The 20,650-nt window shown below is 38.7% G+C and overlaps 1 protein-coding gene across 4 annotated transcripts in view; it reads left to right on the top strand.

Annotated features, from left to right (window-relative positions):
• Positions 1 to 20,425, top strand: part of SUGCT (succinyl-CoA:glutarate-CoA transferase) — a 314,684-nt gene extending 294,259 nt beyond the window's left edge. For all 4 annotated transcript variants that reach the window (XM_071429808.1, XM_071429806.1, XM_071429805.1 and 1 more), the window contains one exon: positions 20,088 to 20,425. In XM_071429808.1, coding sequence (XP_071285909.1) covers positions 20,088 to 20,251 — 164 coding nt within the window. In that variant the 3' untranslated portion in view covers positions 20,252 to 20,425. The remainder of the gene's footprint in view (positions 1 to 20,087) is intronic.
• Positions 20,426 to 20,650: the final 225 nt, after the last annotated feature.

Raw genomic sequence — 20,650 nt, 5'->3', positions numbered from 1 at the left:
GGTCATATTGGTTACAATGCTCTAGTTGCTCTAAAAACTTCCTCTCTCCATGCTAGTGTTACTGAGACCTTCACAATAACCTAAGAGTTGAGCCAGCAAATAGTATCATCACTCATTGCAGCTGAGGAGGCTGGGTTATTTAAGCACGTGCTGAAATGGTTTGCTGGGTCACAACCTACAGAGTAACTACTTCATGTAAAGCTGTATAGCAAGTGAGGGCAAGTGCTAGAATTTTGTGTCTCTATCCAATGGTGGCTCCCCATCAGATTTGTACTGGGAATGTCAAAAAATTTATTTGATAAGGATCAGACTTTTTTGAGAAGGTAGCAACCTGAAACCATGCACCTCCTGTTGTTAATAATATCCTCCGTGTGGACAGCAAACACCTAAGAATCTCAGTGTCTTAAAAATGGAGATGACTGTATGTTTGCTGTGTGAGCATATATATATATATCTCAATATCTATCTTATTGTAAGTGCAAGTGTGCATGCATCTATACAATACCAGTACATCTGTGTATATAAGTAGGATGCATATCTGCATGTAACCAGCTGAAATGGAAACCTAGATGCTCTGTTATGGAATTTATTTCTTCAAACTCTTCATGCCATTAATTAATGTAAATTACTCATGGTTATACTCAAGTGTAAGATCCAGAACTTATACTGAATTAATCACATGATAAATAGTGGAGTTTTTATGTGTTTTCATTCTTATGCAGAATGTATTACAACTCTGTGGAGTTTTTCATCCTTTTTTCCTTCTTTTTTAACAGTTCTGAAGAACTTATTCGTATATCACTGGCAATATTTGATTTGCACTTAAGGGAAATGCCACACCTTGTCTGTTAACAAACCTCAGACTTTCACTGTTTCTACCCCTTAATTTAAAATTTTCAAATCATGGAAAGATGTTGATTTCAATGTATTCCCATTCCTATACTACAGTGCTGTAGTGCAGTCCAGGAATTTTTCTACATGTTGCATGGTTCCATGTTACTATTATTACCATTGATTTTGATGTATCTGAATGAGGATTCAGATGTGGATCAACATAAATCATGATAGCATTATCTCCTAAATCATGATAGCATTTTCCCACATTCACAGTTGCTTTCTCTTTTCCCCCTTCTTTTTTCTTCCTTTCTTAAGAACTTTCCTTTAACCGCAGTTTCTCCCTGAAAGGGTATTTTCAACTTGGTACTAGTTTGTAATGAAAATAGCACATTATTTGTATTCCTTCATTAACATTTTTATCCAGAATACAAATAAAGGATTTTAATCACCAGTGATTTATTTTCCTGACATTATCAGTTTGTGGCCTCTCGGAAAGGGACCTTATTTCTATGCTCGGAAAATCTGAAAGCCCAGATTTACCAAAATATGTTGGTTCCTAAGTTATTTTTTGCAATCCTTTAAATTGATTTTACACTATGCTTAAATGACTAAATATTTCTTGAATCTGGTTCTAAATCTCTTATTTCAAAGCATCACTATTTATGGTCTTTAAATGTGGTGGATAGCAAGAGACAAAGCTTAATTTAAAAACTTGGATCTGAACCCCATTAAAAACTGTTCTCGATGTAAAATATAAGTTAGTATGAGTGGGATTAAGGAAATCATCACTGCTTTCATAAAAAAAATAATGAAAAAAATCACTTTATGTCTTTTTCAGTCTAAGAACATCCAATGTGAGCAACTTCTGTGAAACTTGTGGGTTTACTTGTATACAGATGTAAGGATTATTTTTGCATGCTGTTGTTTGCCATAGATTTCAACAGCAGTTTCCATGTGTCATGGGAAGTACACCATATAAATTAGATGTGTTCTCCACGTGTGTAGAACACACATCTGTGTCTCTAAACCAAGCAGAACACTGTTATTTTAATAGAATTTGGACTGATACTGTATAATATTTTCAGGAGGATTCATAAGTCTTTATAAAAGAGGACAGCTAGAGCACAAAAATACTAATTGGGACAAATTTTTCAAAGTTGATAAATGATTTGGTTTCTTGATTTTCATTACCCAGCAGAAGCTATATTAAGCAGAGAGTGCACTTTCTGTCATTTAGGGCTACCACAAGCAGCTCAGATCTAATAGTATAAGCATCCTGAGCTCCTACACAGTAATTTGTGAAAACCATGGTCTTATTTCTCTCTAGACATGTTATGAGTGAAAGTTGGTTGAGAATAAAGATGGAGAGGAGCCATTTGCTCTCCTGGATTAGCCTGTTGCAGTGCCATGCTCATGAAGCTGAGTATATAGACTTTTTACACAAAAGAGTCTGCTCCTGTTGATTGACCTAGGAGAGTGAATAAAGATGCACTGGCCATATCCTTCCTTTTGAGTCACTCAAGAAAACAGCATTTGGATTTCCCTGACAGGAAAGGCTGTCATATCACTTTCTTATATCACATATCACTTTCTTATATCCGATGTAGAGGTCTGTGGTACCCTAAGATTGCTGTTGCATGTACATAAACAATATAGTTTCCCTGAAAGTTCTAAATAATGTAAAATGAAACAAGTCCACTGTATTTGATTTCTTGATCTGATTCTGGTTTTGTTTGGTTTGTGGTCGGCCTCCAAAGAAGACTGGATAACCCAGATAGAAATTACAAAAAAATTCTCTCTGTGTATTAATTGGCATTACATCTTTCATCATGAATTGAGGTTCTGTTAGCACTTTTAGGAGTCATTTGTTCTTTGCTGAATTTTCCTACACCTGCTTAAAACATATCGGTGCAGTGCATGCTGCAGAGTGGGGTTACTTGGCTTATCATTAAGGATAAATCCCAACTGCAGAGATCTAAGAAATCCAGAAGAAGAATTCAAAAAATATGGTCAATTTAGTCAGAAACACTTGCTGATGTTTCTGTCTCAAGCATTGCTTTCACTACACAATATACAACTGGTCAGCTTTATGGAGGAGATAGGTGAGGGAGTACATTGATTAATAAAGAAACTGGAAAAATGTAAATGGTGAGGAATATCAAACATGTATTCAACATTTAAGGTCAGTAGAAGGTTTTGGAGAAGGAGTGGGAAAAGGAGCAAGTGAGAAAAAGGTTTAGGCTTAGTGGAAAATGCTGTGGGGAGTTGTGGGCTTTGGGAACCGAAAAGTGGATTAAAAGTTGATGAGTAATTGAGCTATATGGGATAGATTATCTCATGGTGTATTAACTTCCTTGTGTTGATTAACCTCAGGATGTTTAAGTAGGTGTTGGTTAATAGGAGACTAGGGAGAGGGATTTGGGAAGAATGGGGCAGTATGCATGAGAAGAGGGTGGGATACAGGAGCTAGATGATGAATTGCTTGAGGCTGAAAAACTATCATGAGGAAATATTGGATGCTCCTCCTGTATTCTCACATGCTTTCAGGAGCATCTACTTTTGACCATTTTCAGAGACTGGTCTTGTGTACTGAGCCACTAAGCCACTATGAATGTATTTCTGCTTTTATGTTAGATTTTATGGTCTCTGTGAAAGGGAGAAGGTTTGTCCACATGTGGTTATGGCTGGCAAATGAGGCCAAAGAGTAGTGCCAAGCAGAAAAATATGGAGATGGCTTAGCTGGAAAGGCAGACCTCTCTGTGGTAACAATTGATTGGTTAGGCCACCTTAGAATAAGGGCTGAGAGAAACTAGAAGGTGCTGGAATTAGAAGCTAAGGATGGCAGTCATTACCTTCTCCTCTAGAATCCTTAATCCTATTCTCCAGAAGAGTTGTGTTTTCCCAAGCACAAATCTGTTTTTGTGATCTTCTGAGCATAAAGAACATTTCTTGCCACAACCCACTGTACACCTCATCCTATTGCATTCACCCCCTGCATCCAGGTAACTTTGCTCTTAGGTTTACAAATGTTTTCTGGCACAGGGCTTTGCTTTTCAGTATTACAAAATAGAGCACTCTTGATTGAGTGGTACTGCTTGTGTTGGCACTGCAGCCACAACCATAAAAATTAGATTGAAACAACAAGTAACTTCATCAAACAATCTAGCTTTTCTTGAAAATATGGTTGCCTTCAACATCTTCAGTACATTTTAACAATGTGGGAATTTTAGTACTTTGTTAGCAAGATGTCTTTTGACTGGAGAGCCCTAAGAAGATGAGATGTACACAGAATAATTTCTGAAATATTTCCTCCATATTTGTGTTTTGCAGTCTGGTATCTGCCTGCTCTACATACCCATGGGAAGAAAAGATGTTGTGGGCCAGCTGTTTCTAGAAGCTTGCCAATGGGGTCTGTGTCATATCAGCAGTGTCAGTCATTCACCTTTGAGAATAGGATATAGTGTGTACATCCACAGAAATGAGAAATATTACAGGAAAATATTATAAGCGAAGATACACTTTAGATTTAAAAAGCTTCAAATCCCTGTGTCTTCATAAAGTTTAAATGATCCTAAGATGCTTAGCAGAAATTACAGTTAATTTTTCAGCTCTAAGTTTGTGTGCTACTTATTTGAAGGAGGTGCAGAATTCATTACATTCAGCACAATTGTCTCTGCCTTCAAAGACTAACTAAGCCTGGCTAAGCAGTACTGGAGCCACTAAAATCTCAATAATACTTTTTGATAGCTAGTTATTATTTAATTTTAACTGCATTATATTGCACAGACATAGTTCAATAGAGTACCTAAATATCACAGTCAAGATCAGGGCTGTGATGTTCAAGAGTTTGCAGACAGAGGCCAACATGTGTTTTCTACCATGTTATGGGAAACTGTTTCCACCCAAGAGTTAGCTAAGAGTTTAATCCTGCAATTAGTATGCTCTCTGCCCAGAAACTATCACTTGCAGCACAGAAAGACAGATGTATTTTGGATTAGAAAGAAATCTTTCCCACCACAGAGTAATACGCAATTTATCAGATATAACTTGGGACAGTGGTTCATACTCCTCTGAAGCATCTCTGGGAGACAGAATATCAGAAAATTGTTATTTGTATTTCATTCCAATACAAAGTGGAGCCCATTCTCTCAGTCACTGTACAAACAAATAGTAAGCAGTGACTGGAGTTCCTAACATTTCATAATCTAAATAGACAAGTCTAACATAACTGTACAGGAAATACAAAGATACGGCAATGGAACCTGATTTGCCTGTGATCACAGAGCTGATTGGTTAAAATCCAGTTGTTTGAATTCCCAGCTCAACAGTCTGTACTATGGTTGACCTTACTATTAGATGATTAGTTTCTTCTGATGAGTTTCATGTATTTTCATCATTTTCATTTGTATTTGGTCTTGTTTCTTTATCAAAACTGCTCTACAGAGAATAAGACCTGGGAGGAGCAGGAAGCTAGTTGCACTACTTATGTGGAAAAGAACAAAGCTGTAATGTAACAGATCTATAATCAAGGTAAATTTAAATCTTTGCATCTCACAGCAAGCAGTTACTCTTACTGGAATGTAATACATATGTAGTATATATGTTTAAAAAGTGTACCATCGAGCATTACTTTAAACAAAAATAGCATCTGGCTTTGAAATTAATGAATATAATCTGTAACAGGTACATATATAAAGCATGATGTAATTCCTGGCATTCTTCTGTTGATATAGTATCTGAAAGTTAGGAAGAAAACATTAGAATCCAAGAAAGCGACACAAATTATTTGATTTTATGATTTTTTTTTCCCTGCAAGTAGATTAACAAGCATTACAAACATGCCCTACACCTGTAAGATCTAGTTATATGGCAGGTAACTAGGGAATTTCTCTGGTTTAAAATGAAATCTGCACATTGAATCAGCCTGAGAACAGCTGGCTTAGAAATCAGCCTGAGAATCAGAATAATCTGTGAGAGGTATTTGTGTTAGTATTAAACATTTTTGCATGCTCAGTGCAGAAGATAACCTCTGAGTTTTGTGGCTGGTATGGCTTTCTGAAACTGGGCTGCCTTGTTAAGAATGGAAAGCTCAGTTAAAATTTAGTTATGAGAAACCTATAATTATAAAAACCTTGTGATTTACTGCTGAGCAATGTAAATTCATATTTTAAAAGGCAGAGTTTTCAGTCAAATTGTCAAAATTATTAGCAAATAAGGTCATTTCTGCAGCATGTAATTTCTTTTTGGGCAAGAGCTATATACTGATATGTAAGTGTATCTGATAAGCAATAGAAGGGCAAATGAAAAAAAGAAACTGTTCTTTAATATTCAAATACAAATAGAGTTGGAGGACTAACTAAAACATAAACTTTGGAAAGGTCTTTCTGGATACAAGGAATCAGTTCCTTATTACTGGAATTTTAATCAGATGATTAGACTGATGATTATCTACTTTGTTAAATTGTACTGTGTTCAGGAGCAATCTACCAGCACCATGGCAGAGTAGGCATTCACTCACTTCAGCATCTCTAGTTCCAATGTTAGTATGTGAATCCCATTTTTTTCAACACAGCTACTTTTAATCCATGCTTTTATATATGCTATTGCAACCTGAAAAAAAAAAAAAAAAGGAAATTATAAGAGAAAATTGACTAAAGGAAAATCAACCAAAAAGCTAAAATTAAATGGAAACAAAACCTGTTAGTATGGAACAAATGTGCCCACACACAGACTTGCTCAAAATAATTGTATTAACTAAATCCAACTGTTATTTTGGTTCAGGTTGATTTTTTTTTTTTGTTCTTTTTGTTTCTTGGTTTGCTGGTTTTTTTTGGGTTTGGGGTTTTTTTGTTTGTGGGTCTTTCATGTTTGTGTGTGTGTGTGTGTGTGTGTGTGTGCAGAGAAGCCATAGGACCTCTGGCAATTAAAATGTAATTGTTCCTGTGGTGCAAATATTTACAACCAGTCTAAGACCCTTTCAAATTGCCAGTGCAGTGTAGAAGAGACAAAGCATTGCTGAAAATGAAGTTAGAGATAGCAAGACCAGAGGCAGCAAGGCCTTTCATATTTTATATGGATTTTTAGGAGACAGCACTTGCCAATCGTATGAGGTAAAATAAGAAGAGTGGTTGAAGGGTTTGCAGTGAAAAAGCAGATTGCTGAAAGCAGAAGAAATATATTAAATGAAAATCCACAAAAACAAATGGCAAAGGATAAAAGGTGAGGGGCTGTGTAGGAGGGAGGTGCAACTGATGATCCCAGACATTTGGGGATGGAAAAATTCCATTAAAACTAAGCACCTGCTGTTTAAGATTTGGGCTTCAAAATTACAAACCACGTCAGTAAAAGCATTTTGTTTTGCAGTTTAAAGGGCAATTGAAGGAAGCAGTCAAAGTATCAAGAGAAGGAAAAAGAGAATGGGGAAATATTTTATGAAACTGATCTGCACACATTTAAGGTAGGGTATTGGTTAGGCATGGCTGGTTTCAATTTGCTTATAATTTTTATTCCCCAGCTTTTCAGTTGTCTTCTTGAGCAAAAAGGGACTTTAGCTCAATTTAGTTTAGTAAGGAGGTAGGCAACCATTCTTTGGATGGCTTCCTAACCTTGTGCCTCATTCCTCTTCATGGGTGTGTCTGACTTAAATTTCTGGTTGTTAATCCTACTCTAGTCTTTGCGGGGGAGGAGAGATGATTTTTGACTCTTTTGCCCACTTTAGGGTAGAACACAAAACTGAAATCCTTCTAATGGAGTAAAGGCTGGCAAATTTTAGAAACCACAAGAACTTTGATAGAGAAGCAGCCTATACTTAAGTGACATTCACACGCTCGCACTGGCATGCCCACAGAACAAAAAACCATACTGAAGGCTGCTTGGTTTGACATGGTTGTTTCTCCTGCCCATTCTTCTTTGACATTTGCAAGAAGATGAGTTGAATATCTTGTGTCAGGGGTTGGCAGCAAACAGTGGAAAACAAGAAAAACTGTTCCCAGCCCTCCACACTGAGACAGAATTGATCAAGTTGTCACTTAGAAATTACAAATCAATGGAAAAACCCAGCCTAATCTGCAGTGTGCTCTCTCTCTAACCCCATTTACAGACTGCAATTTAAGCACACCGCTTCCCTCTAAAGAACTTAAGATAAACCTGATGACTTACTTTAAATATGAAATAGGAAAAAAAATAGAAATGGCTGAAAGAAGTTATATGTCTAGAATGTTAATTTCCTCTGCTCAAGGAAGGATACTCTCTCCTCTCCTCTTGTCTACTTTGAATACCAGATGTCTCTGCACAGTCAAATTGAGGCATTCTGAAAGGGAAAGGTTTTCAAATGTCCTCAGCTTTTACTGGAAAATGGGCCCCTTTAAAGATGTCTCAAGTATGACACTCAAAGAATCATCCCAGGTTGCACAGAGCTTTTCAAAACTCAGCCAGCATTTTTAGTAGCCTATGCCTCAAAGAGTCTGGGCACCTTACCCAAAAAGAGCTAAAAATGTAATTTGCAGTTCTTCAAGTAATCCAAAACAAAGTATCAAATCCCTTCCCATCTTCCTTTGCCAAGGAAAGTCCCTTTGCACTAGAACTGGCCTCATTCTGCTACACAGGGGACAGCAGAAGTAAATGGAGGGTGGAGTGGGAGAGCTTTTGGAAGAATGATCAGGCTGTGCGCAGTGCTCAGCCCTACTTAATCATAGGTGCCTTGCTTGAAAATTGATTTCCAAATATTTCCATGGTGCTCAAACACAGAGTTACCTGGCTCTCATCTGTGATGAAGAATTTCAACCAACAGAATTTCCTTGGCAGGGCTGCAACTGATGGCTTTTCCCATTGTTTTAATACTCACTCTGAAAATACTTATTTTGTGTGGGTCACCAACCAGGGAAGAAAGTATCAACTGACTGTTGAATTTTCCAAATGTGGAGGTTTATATGCCTGTGTATTGTGACCACAGAGGAACAATCTGAAGACATATAGAATAAAGGAGTGTAGCAATATCCATACAGCACATGACAGACACATGATTTGACATCTAACTAAATGTCAAATCTTTGCCTTTTAAAAATAATATACTCCTTCTGAGAGTTAAGCTTTTGGCTAAAACAAGCAGTTGTTGAGGAAAAAATAATCAATGTAAAAGTCTTAAAAAAGTGGCTGGAAGCAGTTCTGCTACAGGTGGGCTGAGGAAGGCTTTCATTTCTCAGTTCCTTTCTCTCGATTTCTGAGTTTTCTTTCTCTTTTTCTAAGATGGATGTTGCAAGACTTTAATCATCCTATATAAATGAATAAGTAACCTGTACTAATATACCAGTGGGTTGTGGTGAGGTTAGGGAACTTACTCAAAGCAATTTGGTAGACTGCTCCTGCCATAAACCATTTACCATCCAGTTCACTTTCTATTCTGGCTGCCAACCATTGCTGTTAAAGGGGATGTTACAGTGGGATCTAATACTATCAGATAGGAATTCCAGAATAGGACTATGCAACAAACACCTCTGGTTTTGAAAGGAAACTTAAAGAAGCATGATGTGAGCCATCAAAAATAATAATTTTAACATAAATTCCCATTACAGGGTGTACCGAAAAGAGCTGGTCTGCTCTTTAGAGGCATAAAAAAGGGACATAGAAAATTATTTATCTTCTGCAAAATAATCAGTCCTGTGTTCTGATGTCCAGGCTTACAGAAGGGTACAGAAGTAATTAGAGAAATACTTAAAGCACAGGCCACAGAAAAATGTTCTCTGGGAGCTGGAATATCAGGTTTGTGAACCTTGTCAGGCTGTTTGGGAACAAGAAATGCATTTTCAAAAGTTTCTTAGGGGAGCTTTTTGTGTATTCTTTTGAATTTGTGTTAATGGAAGGCCATAATGTTTTTAATTTTTAGTTATTTTCACCAGTTGTTTGGAGAAAGCTTAAAGCCTCTTATCCTGAAAAAGTGCCTCTTGAGTAAGCAAGACAAATTATACCCAGACTTTGGATTAGGCTGTGCATGTCCTTCAGTGTGAATTGTCTTGCATCCCTGAATTATCAGCTTCATGTATCTGGGCTTCAGCTGGTTGCCTAAAGAGTAAGGAAAAGCTCATCTGCAAGGAAGAGCTAGCTCATCTGCTCCCACTCTGATGATGCACAGCTGGCCAAGAGGATTACTTTTTGGGTCTCTGAAGAGCCAAAGAATCTAACTTATAGCTGGAGACAGGACACAGGAAAGGACAAATTGGTGCACTGAGGAGATACAGACTGGGTTGGCTGGCGTGTCTTATTCCAACATGCAGGCTCACACTAACCACAAGGCATGGGACTCGGAAATAGTTTTCACCAGGCTCAGTAGGAGAGCCTCCCCTCCAGGAGCTGCTTCCCTTCCTGTTCAGCTGGGGGCATGATTCGCCTTCCACATCATGTGAGTGTGTTGCAACTAGGCAATGCTCTGTCCTTACAAGAGGCTCATTACAGGTAGCATTTTGTTTTCTCTTGTTCCATGCATGTCAGCATTCTTCTCTCTAATTACTCTCCATACAATACAGTAGTTAAGGCCTTTTGGCTTGCAGTAAAGATGCAACATGAAACAATATGTGGCTTGACCATCTAAGTATCACAGGAGATTCAGACAGGCCATTTTAACCCCAGCCCTGTTGTATGGAAACAGTTTTGCTTATGGGCATGTAAGAAATTAATATGGTTTTTGTTCAGAAATAACCACTGTGATCATATTATGATCTGACCTCCTGTGTAGTGCAAGTTCAGCTTCACTCTGTAATTTCTGCATTAGGTACACAACCTGTGGTTAACCAGCATCCTGTGGTGGGATTATGTATTGAGTTTTGTATTGATTAGGTTATGACTTGAGACAAATTATGTTTTTAGCTTGGATTTTCAGTAGTTTAGGCTTGTGTCTGCAGGTATTTCCTTTTAGAGTTTTGCAGGGATTCTCTCAGCAAGTTGTCTTTGCCATGTAGCTCTTCAGCTCCTTCCTGCAAGAGCAATAAAAAAACCCTAGAACACACCTTCCACAGTACTGTAGAAAAGGTACTTAAAAGAAATTCTGGAACTAAATAGCATTGTACTTCAAACTTACATCCTTGATAAACTCTATGTGTATCCTTATTATGACCTGAACTATCCTCATGTCCTTTAAGCCTTCTACAGTATGTGCTAGATGTATCTGACAGAGCTGTGTCTGTACTTACTGGTAAGCCATTGGCAGCCAAACAGAATAATATAACAGTTGCATTCTTTGGGGGCTTTTCTGTGTCATCAGGGCAGTAATTTGGGCATCTGTCCTTCAGCAGTTGCTATTTTTCATAACACTTTCAAGAATTTATTTACCTTGGGATGTCTACACTTTTGTCAAATTGACAGATTCAGAAGTTACTGTGTGTGGCAGGGACAAGGCAGACAAACAGATGATTAGAAAGACAGCACAGACACATAAACTTGTTTCCTTAGGAAATGGAGCTACAGATTATTGCCTAGGGAATTTATAGTTCTTTAAAATTGCTACCTCTGTGCATTCTTACTGGTCATCTTCCTTCCTGTCTTTCTTTAAATCCTCTCTTGAGGTCTTTGGGGCTTTCAGGAAGGAGTGGGACCACGTGAGTCTATACAAAAAGTTGGGACAAATTTTAAGCATTGTGAGATGATACACGTGGGAAGAAGTAGACACCACCATACTGCAACTTTTTTAAAAAGCTTTTGGGTGCCAAGAGTCCTATCACAAAATTGTGTTACTCAGATAGCACAATTATGTGGGATTACTCTCAAATATGCAACTAGAGTGACTGATAAATTATTTCCTTTACTCCAGCCGTCATGCAATATTAATTAGGTACAGTCAGTATTGTGTCTTTTGGAAAATGTAAAGAGTTATATAAATGTTGAGTGGGATTTACACTGATTATATCCAAGATTTTTGTTGATATGAAATACATAAAATGGTTTTTAATGCATTTTTTCACATGCAGCTTCAGGTGAGAAAGTGCTTTTATAAATGTACTTGGCAAAGGATTTTCAGAATTGTGTAGGGGATGTTTTGAATGCCTAAGTGTTGGTTTAAAAGTGGTCTCATTTTTAGACACCCATCATGGCTATCACAGATAATATGTTTTTACCCTCGGCCTGTCAAGTCATTCTTCTCACAATGCTGCGGTTTTAAAATTCTTGACTTGTCTGCAGTTGGACTCTCCTCATACCTCTCCCACAGAAGTCAGAATTGTCCAAATGAGAAAATGTGGCTTGTAGATATTTCTAGTATTGACACTATTTACTGCCCTACCAATTTTAATGTTTAGTATTTACTGATGATATATATGTGTGTTTCTATGGCACCTAGAGCAAGGTTTACTTTTTTTATTACCATTTGCAAGTTTGTCCATCCTCTCTAGTCTCAGTTACTGATTCCTACTTATCCTGCCAAAGTTTTCCCCCCTCTCAGCTGTGCTGGATGCCAAGTGTGTGACTGTGCTCTAAGTGGGGGAGGAAGTGGAAGCAGCAGTAAGGAAGAAGGGGCAAGATTTTGAATATTATTTCTTTAATTACTTTTTTTTCCAATCTATTATGAGTTGTTCTTAAAAGGTAGATCACCTGCTCTAATGTAATGCAAAAAGAAATATTTTTCCCAGCAATTTAATAGATTCTCAAAAAGTCTCCCAAGCTCCTAAACTTTCAGATCTATGGTAAGAAAAAGAAAAATATGAGAAATTTCCAGTTGAGATGGAGCAGGTCATTAATTCTGAAGATTACTTTGAAGCCTGTGAGCACTAGTCATACTGGCAAGTCCTGTATAATGAGCTTTTTTGTCTTTTGTACTTTTCTGCTTCGATTTTCATCAAGGGGGAGAAACCTGGTGGAAAGTGGGGTAGCCAAACTGTGCAGTGCTGTGTGCTTGGGCACACCATCTTCTCAGCTGGGAATAATGGATTGACAGAAGTCATGGCTGGGACCAATGGGAAGAAATCATACACTCAAAATGTAGTTGCCCTGGTCTATTCCTCATATCATATCGCTGCACACATCATTTCCAACACCCATATATTCTTCATAGTAGCCATGAAGCCCCTCTCATGCACTTATTTTGTATCGCTTTCTTTTTCATTGCCTTTAAAGTCACTGCTTCTTTCCTGCTGATATCCTTCAGGCCAGTTTCATAACCAGTTGATTGCATGCTCCAAACACTTGACCCGTAGCATATAAGGGATCTGCGTGCAAATATGTTGGCTCTGGGCCATCATTCTTAACTGTTGATGATATTTCATTGGAATTGCAAAACTCCTGTGTAGCAACATCATGTTATTGAAAGAGGCATACATGCTTGTTTTGTGTGGTGGGTTGACTCTGGCTGCACACCAGCTGCCCACCAAAGCTGCTCTAGCACTCACCTCCTCTTCTGGTCAGGGGAAGGGGTTGAGATAAGGACACAGAAAAATCAGTGTCATGAGCAAAACAAACTTAACTTGGGGAATAATTAATCTATTTCCCATCAAGTCACAGTAGGATAATGAGAAATAAAACTCTATCTTAAGAACACCTTTTCCCAACCCTTCCATTCTTCCTGGCCTTAACTATACTCCTGATTCTCTACCTTCTCTCCCACAGTGGTGCAGGGGGGTGGGGAATGGGGGCTTGTGAACAGTTCATCACAGATTTCTGCTGCTCCTTCCTCCTTAGTGGGAAGACTCACACTCTTCCCTGCTCCAGTGTGGGGTTCTTCTCATGGGTTATAGTCCTCTACAAACTTCTCCAACGTGAGTCCTTCCCAGAGGCTGTAGTTCTTCATGAACTGCTCCAAGGTGGGTCTCTTTCATGGTTTGAAGCCCTTCAAATGGTCTGCTACAGTGTGGAAATCCAGAGGGTCACAGGTCCTGCTAGCAAACCTGCTCCAGCATGGGCTCCTCTCTCCATCAGTCCACAGCTCCCACTGGAAGCCTGTTCCAGTGTGGGTTTCCAATGGGGTCACAGCCTCCTTCAGGTGGCTCTGGCTTGGGATCCTCCAGAGGCTGCAAGTTGGTCTCCGCTGCACTGTGGATCCCCATGGGCCGAAGGGGTACAGCTGCCTCACCAGGCAGAGACCTCACAAGGTCTTCACTACAGGCTGCAAGGGAATCTCTGCTCTGATACCTGGAGCACGTCCTCCCCCTCAGTGACCTTGGCATCTGCATGGCCATTTCTCTCACACATTATCACTTCTATCTTTTGCTTACTGTTCTGCAGGTTTTTTCCTATTCTTAAATATGTAGCCCCAGAGCTGCTATCACCACTGGCCCTGACTGGCTTGGCCTTGTTCAGCAGTGAGTCTGTCTTAGAGCTGGCTGGCATTGGCTTCATAGATATAGGGAAAATTTCTGGCAGCTGCCAGAAGCTGCTCCTGTAGCCAAAACCTTGCAATGCAAACCAAATACTGTTTGTTTTCATATGATTCCTACATGTGTATAAATTACACTGTATGCTAGGGTAGAACTAACTAACAAGTGGTGCTGTGTTTCTCATTGCTCTTTTTTTGCAAAGGTAGATGATATGTTTCAAGCAGAATGTATACACATACATTAGCTCAAATTTTCCCTTTTTTTCCTTGTCCCACTTGAATAATAAGAGATAATCATGACTTTTCTCCTGAGCTTGACTGTCCCCAGGCCTGATTTTGTCTACATAGTTTGAGAGTTAGATTGCTTCAATATGCTCTAACCTGTTCTGTAGAAAATGTGTTTTCCGGTGGCTGCTGTACAATGCTGGAGGAATGCTATTTGTCAGGACAAAGCAAAGATTATTACCTTTATCCATTTTTATATACTGTGCTTTGCACATTTAATAGAATTGAAATTCAGCTTTAATTTTTGCTGTGTGTAGAGTGAAAATGACTTTGCTTCTGCTGTTCCAAACTCAGCAATGCCCAGAGACATATTCCAAAGACTGCTGTGTATTTCACCTGTTTAGGGTGAGTGTTCAAAGGCATCTCACTCTTGCAGGATCCTTCTGGACCCGTTTCAGTGATTTTATCTCATTTTTCTCTTTTGCTTTAATGTGTTTGGTATGTCTTTAAGTAGTGACTCAGTGTAATGCTTAGCAGTGCCATAGTAGATAGGCCCCAAAGAAAAAGAATTCTTTTTAATGAAGCTCAGTTCAAGTATTCAAGATGTCTTGGTACAATTGTCATTGTGGTTGCAATTGATAAAAAAATTTGATTTATTGTCACACTATTAGTTCTTGTAGGTTATGTGGTGTGCACAGCATGTATTTTAGCAATGTGTCAAAATCAGAATGATGATAATAATAGCAAAATATTAGCTTAGAATTTAAATGTGGTGAAAGAGCTCTTTGCTTTACTGTCAGTGATAATCATAGCAAAAGGAGAAACAGACTCCTTTTAATTTGACAGGGCAAAGATAAATTACAGCTACCACTCATTCTTTCATTGCTTTTTTCAGGTGATAACAAATGCCCCCTTAACTTCATGTCTGAATGGAGTATGTCCTGCTGACAGCAAGGATGCACAGATGACCACCACCTTACACCCCCTCACCAGTCACCCTTCTTCTACCCCAGCAAAGGCCTGTTTTCATCTGCAAGGCTCCTGTAACTCACCCACATGCAAATGCTTTTGACCTTAATTAAAGCAGTTCACCTCTCTCTGCCTCTAGGGATGGTTTCCTCATAAGGCAGTTGTGTTTAATTAGCATTTGCATAGCATTCTGCTGGTTGCTTTCCTGGAGCGTTGTTCAGTAGGAGCGTGGGATTGCTGAAGCCTGACTGGCAAGCTTTGCACCCTCCTAATTGACACAGAAGCCAAGTAGAAGTTACACAAGGAAAGAACAGAGAATCGTTAATGATGGATCATTAGCAAGTAGCTCCTTTGAATGAATGTAGATAACTTTATAACTCTATCAAAGTGAAAAGTAGCGTGATGAATTATGCATCAAACAATAAAAGCTCAAGGAAGACACTGGTTTTATAATTGCTCTGCAATTTTCCAGCATGCTCTAGTTTGTAAGATTAATTTTCTTTGGGAAGCATGAAGCATTCTGTCTGTTGCACACAATGTCAATTTTAGTTTTCTCTCTTTAGAGATTTTATTATGTGTCTTTCAATATCACTGCAAAAACTCCCAGGGTTTGAGATCTATAATTTTTTATGTTAGCAAAAATTTGCACAAGCAAATGAAAAGTCTATAGTTACTAAACCTTTGAGGGTTTGTTGATTTCTCGGTGTAAAGAGCTCCCAGATACACACTCCTGAAATAAGATTGCTTTGTATCTTTTCTTTTTAGTAGAAATTGCATAATAGTTCTGTGGCTATGTTGAATTTCTAGACTAATAAATCCCTAAAGGGCATTTTTACTTTGAAATTATCGTCACAAGCATTTCAGCTGGCAGAGAGATCATTCCTGTGGCTTGCACTACTGCCAGTTTTGCCCTCCTAGGGCTCCTACTCACTCCTAAGTAGAGGAGTTGATACAAATATTGCCCAGTGATGTCACCTTTCCCTTTAAAATGTACTGATCTTTCACTGAAGTTTTCCTCTAAAAATTGAACTTGGTGTGTTTGAAGTGAGTAGAATCAGAGGAACAAGTTAATAGAAAACTTATCCCTGATGTGAGCTGTTTCTTAGCTTTCATATTACAGTGGGTGAAAGGGACATATATTAGTGTGTGAAAGGGTCTGTGAGAGATCTAATCCATCAGCAAGCCCCAGGGATCAGCTGTGGAATCAACTATTCTGGAATAAATCTCCTTTCTAAAGACTGGATTGATACAAACTCTACAGCCTCCTCCCGTGGCTTGTTTCAGCATTTTGTTACCCTACCATTATAAAAGTTTATTTTTTGTTTCCTACCGTTTCCTTTGTTGCAATTTAAGTCAAGTATTTCTCATCATGGACATGAAAAAGGATTTCTTTCCCCCTTGCAGGAAGTTTGCATGGATTTTGGGGGGCGTGTTTAGGGTTTATTTTAGTGGTAGTGGTGGGGTTTTTATACATTTTTTGAGAACAGTTTTGAAGTTGTTTTTCTCTAGCCTTTCTCTTTAGGTCCATGATCCTACTTGGCTCAATCTGTCATGTTCCCTGTGAAAATTTCAGTTGCTGTCTTGTGGAAGCTCTCAGGTGCTCCAGATGGCTGTGCAGTGGGGGCCCCACACCAGACACTGCTCCAGCTGTGACTTGCCAGCTCTAACTAGAGCAAAAATGTGTCCTGCAGGCATCTCTCTTGTTTGTACACCCCTGTATGATGCTTGCCTTTTTCGCAACAGCATGATGTTGTTGACTCATCCTCGCTTTGTGATCTACAATAACCCCTAACTCTTCCTACTTTCCTGTTGTCCCCTGCCCTGTATTTATGTAATGAAACATAATTCCTTCCCCTTGACAGTATTGAATTTCACCCTCTTTTATCAGACCATTTCTCCAATGTAGCCAGGTCATTGTAAAATGTGCTTCACAGGAAGTTATAACTTTTGATGTCCTCAGAAAGATGAGCAGGTAAGATCTGAGTTCCATCAGCCATCAGGTGAAAATAAACTGCTAAGTGCTTCATGCTGAACAGATTCCTCTGGAGCTCACTTAAAATGTTCTGTTTTAGAAGATCCCAAGAAGCAATTCTCTGAATATGATTTCCCTCTCAGTATTGCACTTTGTTTTGGATTTATCTAGACCTTGTTTCTTCAGTCAGTTTATGGAAAATAGCAGACAATTTTCTTTCTGAAAGTCAGATCTTGATTTGGTGTCTTACAGGTTGAAGAATGTGTTGGTCTTGTCTGGGGTAGAGGCATTTTTCTTTTCAGTGGCTGGTAGGGGACTGTGTTTCAGATTTGTGCTGAATACAGGGTTGATAATATAGAGATTTTTAAAAATTGTTGAGCAGGGCTTTCACAAAGCCTTTCCTGCTTCTCAGGACTGGGAAGACTGGGAACATATGGGAGATTGAGAAGAGACACAACCAGGACAGGTGACCCCAGCTGACCAGAGGAACATTCCAGATTGTATGACATCAAGCTCTGTATATAAAGTGGGGTAAAGAAGGATGAAGGACGAAACTTTTGGAGTTTTGGCATTTGTCTTCCCAGGTCACTGTTACATGGCCCTGCTCCCCTGGAGGTGGCTGAACACCTGCCTGCCTATGGGAAGTAGAGAATTCTTGTTGTTTGTGTGCAAGGCTTTTGCTTTCCCTATAAAACACTCTTTATCTCAACCTGTGAGTTTTCTGCCTTTACCTGTTCTGATTATCCCTCTGATCCCACTGATGGGGGACTGAGCAAATGGGGCTTATCTGCTGGCTGAAGTTAAACCATGACAGAGGGTCATCTCACCTGGCTTGATGTCTGGGTGGTAAACCTCCCCATCTAGGACACTTGTCTACCCTTTCCTCTATGGAGAAACACAGGTGATTGCAGTTCATCTGGCCAGGTTTACTCATTTATCAGTGTCTTAGAAGACACTGTGTGTTCTTTCATCTTCAGTTATCTCCAAAGAGTATCTAAGGAACTAAATTTCTATATCTAGATTATTGATTTCTAAATTTAGATGGGATTTATCTCACCTCCAGCCCTTTTCCTGGTAGAAAGAAAAGAGGTCACACTACTATTTGTTCTCAAGAGGTACATGCTGGCTGTTACTCATCTGCTGAGTATTTTCATTGTGATTATTTAATCCAGTATTGAATGGAACTTGAAGTTAAATTATTTGGTTTGCAATTCATCAACTGTAATTCCTTTCCTTTTTAAACTCAGAAACCATATATAGGATCCTGGAATCATCTTGGTTGGCAGAGACCTGTAAAATCATCAAGTCCAACCATTAGTCCTTCCAGGAGCATACTTGTCAGAAGTGTACCAAATCCGCTTGAAAAATACTGTATTTCTAGGCACCTTTTGTCTTATTTTATCTTTCCTGGAGGTGGATACTTTATTGTACTAAACACTTGATTCCAGTTCATGAAGACTGGCAAAAAATAATAAAATGACATGTTTTATCATCCTGACTGACCTTTGCCAACATCTCTCCTCAAATAAGTAGTAGCTTCATGTAGTAAATTTACCAATTCATGCTGTGGTTCACTTCCCTTGCTGGTCAATATTCTATTTCTTCAGAAATAAAATAAATACCGTTCTGGTTTTTGAAACATTCTTTGTATTTCTTTGTATTTCAAAGCAAAGCTGTAGTTTTGTAGACAAAGATATAATGAAATATAACCTTTTTTGTAAATTCTTTTAATGATGTAATAAAAGCCATTATTATTAATAGAGGAATCATTTTGTCAATAGCATCAAATGTTCTTCAGTTTTGTATTAAAGAAGAGTTTTCAATTAGCAGTTAAGGAAACTATTGTCCTCTCTTTCTCCGTGAGGCAGCTAATCTTTCATTGCATGTGCTGAGTGCACATGCAATGAAAGTGCACCTCAGTTCTGTGAGGTGAGTGGGTGCACCTCACTTCTGATTCCAGCATGAATTTATGGCTCATTCTCCTTTCTGAGTCTGGTAGTAAGGGTATAGCTACTTGTCTGCAGGGAGCTACACTGAAATCAGTTCGCTACAGAGCACCACTAAAACATGACATCTGACTACCTGCAATAGAAGACTTCTTATCATTGCCAGCTTCCAGATTTTCATTTTTGAAATTATTCCTTCCAGAGCAAATAAATCACTGTTGATTTTCTTATGGCTACTGCTACTTGTATTTTTGATAAAACATGTAAACCAAACTGGTTTTGTCATTCTGTCAGTTGTGTCACTGCAGGATAATGGAGCACACTGCAGAGGTGCTTGAGCTTCTGCCAGCTGGGGATGGTGCTGCCCATTGTCCATGCACTGCTCTGACAACAGTAGAAGGGTGTTAACATGACGCTGAATTGTGTCCTTATGCTTGTTCTGCCTCATGGCGTAGAAATGTGGGGATTTCTGCATCTCATCCTGAGTGGGCTGGGCATTGCTGTTCAGCAGAGAGTGGAAGACTGGCGACATAATATGACTCAAAGCACCCTGATATACATATACATATCACTGGAAAAAATGGGAAGATTTGCATAACATTTCATGACTATCCAGCAATCCAGCAATTCTGCATTTGAGTGACCTATTTAAAAGTGGCTTATTGGTATATTATTGCAAACTGGAATCTTTTTAGTCTGTAGTTTCAGAATATAACATTTTGATGGTAAGGACTGTGATTAGAACTGGTGTGAAAATGAGGTACTTTCCTTTAACAATTCAATATAAATATGGGTAGTAACTCTGGAAAATAATTTCCCTCCTATTTGTTTTTTTTTTTATTTTCAGGACCAGGTGTCAGATACAGTGAATTTGCTATGTCACATCCAAAACCACCTCCACTTGTTGGACAACACACAGTGGAGATACTGAAGAGCGTGCTGGGGTATGAGGATGACGCTATAGAAGAACTGCTTTGCACTGGTGCTGTGGCTCAGCATGAGGTCAGATAAGAAACATTAGCTACATTCCTTCACACTGAGTTCACATTACTTTGTCCTCTCTTTGCTCCCTTCAGTTTCCCTAATGGGACTCAAAGAAAAGACATAATTTAATTCCTAATTTTCTTCCACGTGTGTTTGTATGATTTTAACACTGATGTATCAAATAAACAATCTCATGCTGTCTGAGTGAAAGATTTTCTTGGGGGGGTTGGGAATAAATGTAATTATACAGTCCTGTGTGACTACTCATTCTCTCTACTTCACATGGAAAATGGAGTCCTTATCATAATTACAGTAATTGCCTAAACATTTGTCCCCCGAAAGACATGATGTTAGTGAAAAGAAGCAGAAGCTTTAAAATCTTTATACTACTCTCCACTCACAGAAAGCTGCTTTGTGTCTTAATAG

This window comes from Agelaius tricolor, unplaced genomic scaffold (assembly GCF_023055355.1).
Source record: "Agelaius tricolor isolate 1412-34295 unplaced genomic scaffold, bAgeTri1.0.p SCAF_6, whole genome shotgun sequence".
Taxonomy (NCBI): domain Eukaryota; kingdom Metazoa; phylum Chordata; class Aves; order Passeriformes; family Icteridae; genus Agelaius; species Agelaius tricolor.
Note: the sequence above shows the minus strand (reverse complement) of the source record. Positions and strands in the feature narration are given on the sequence as shown.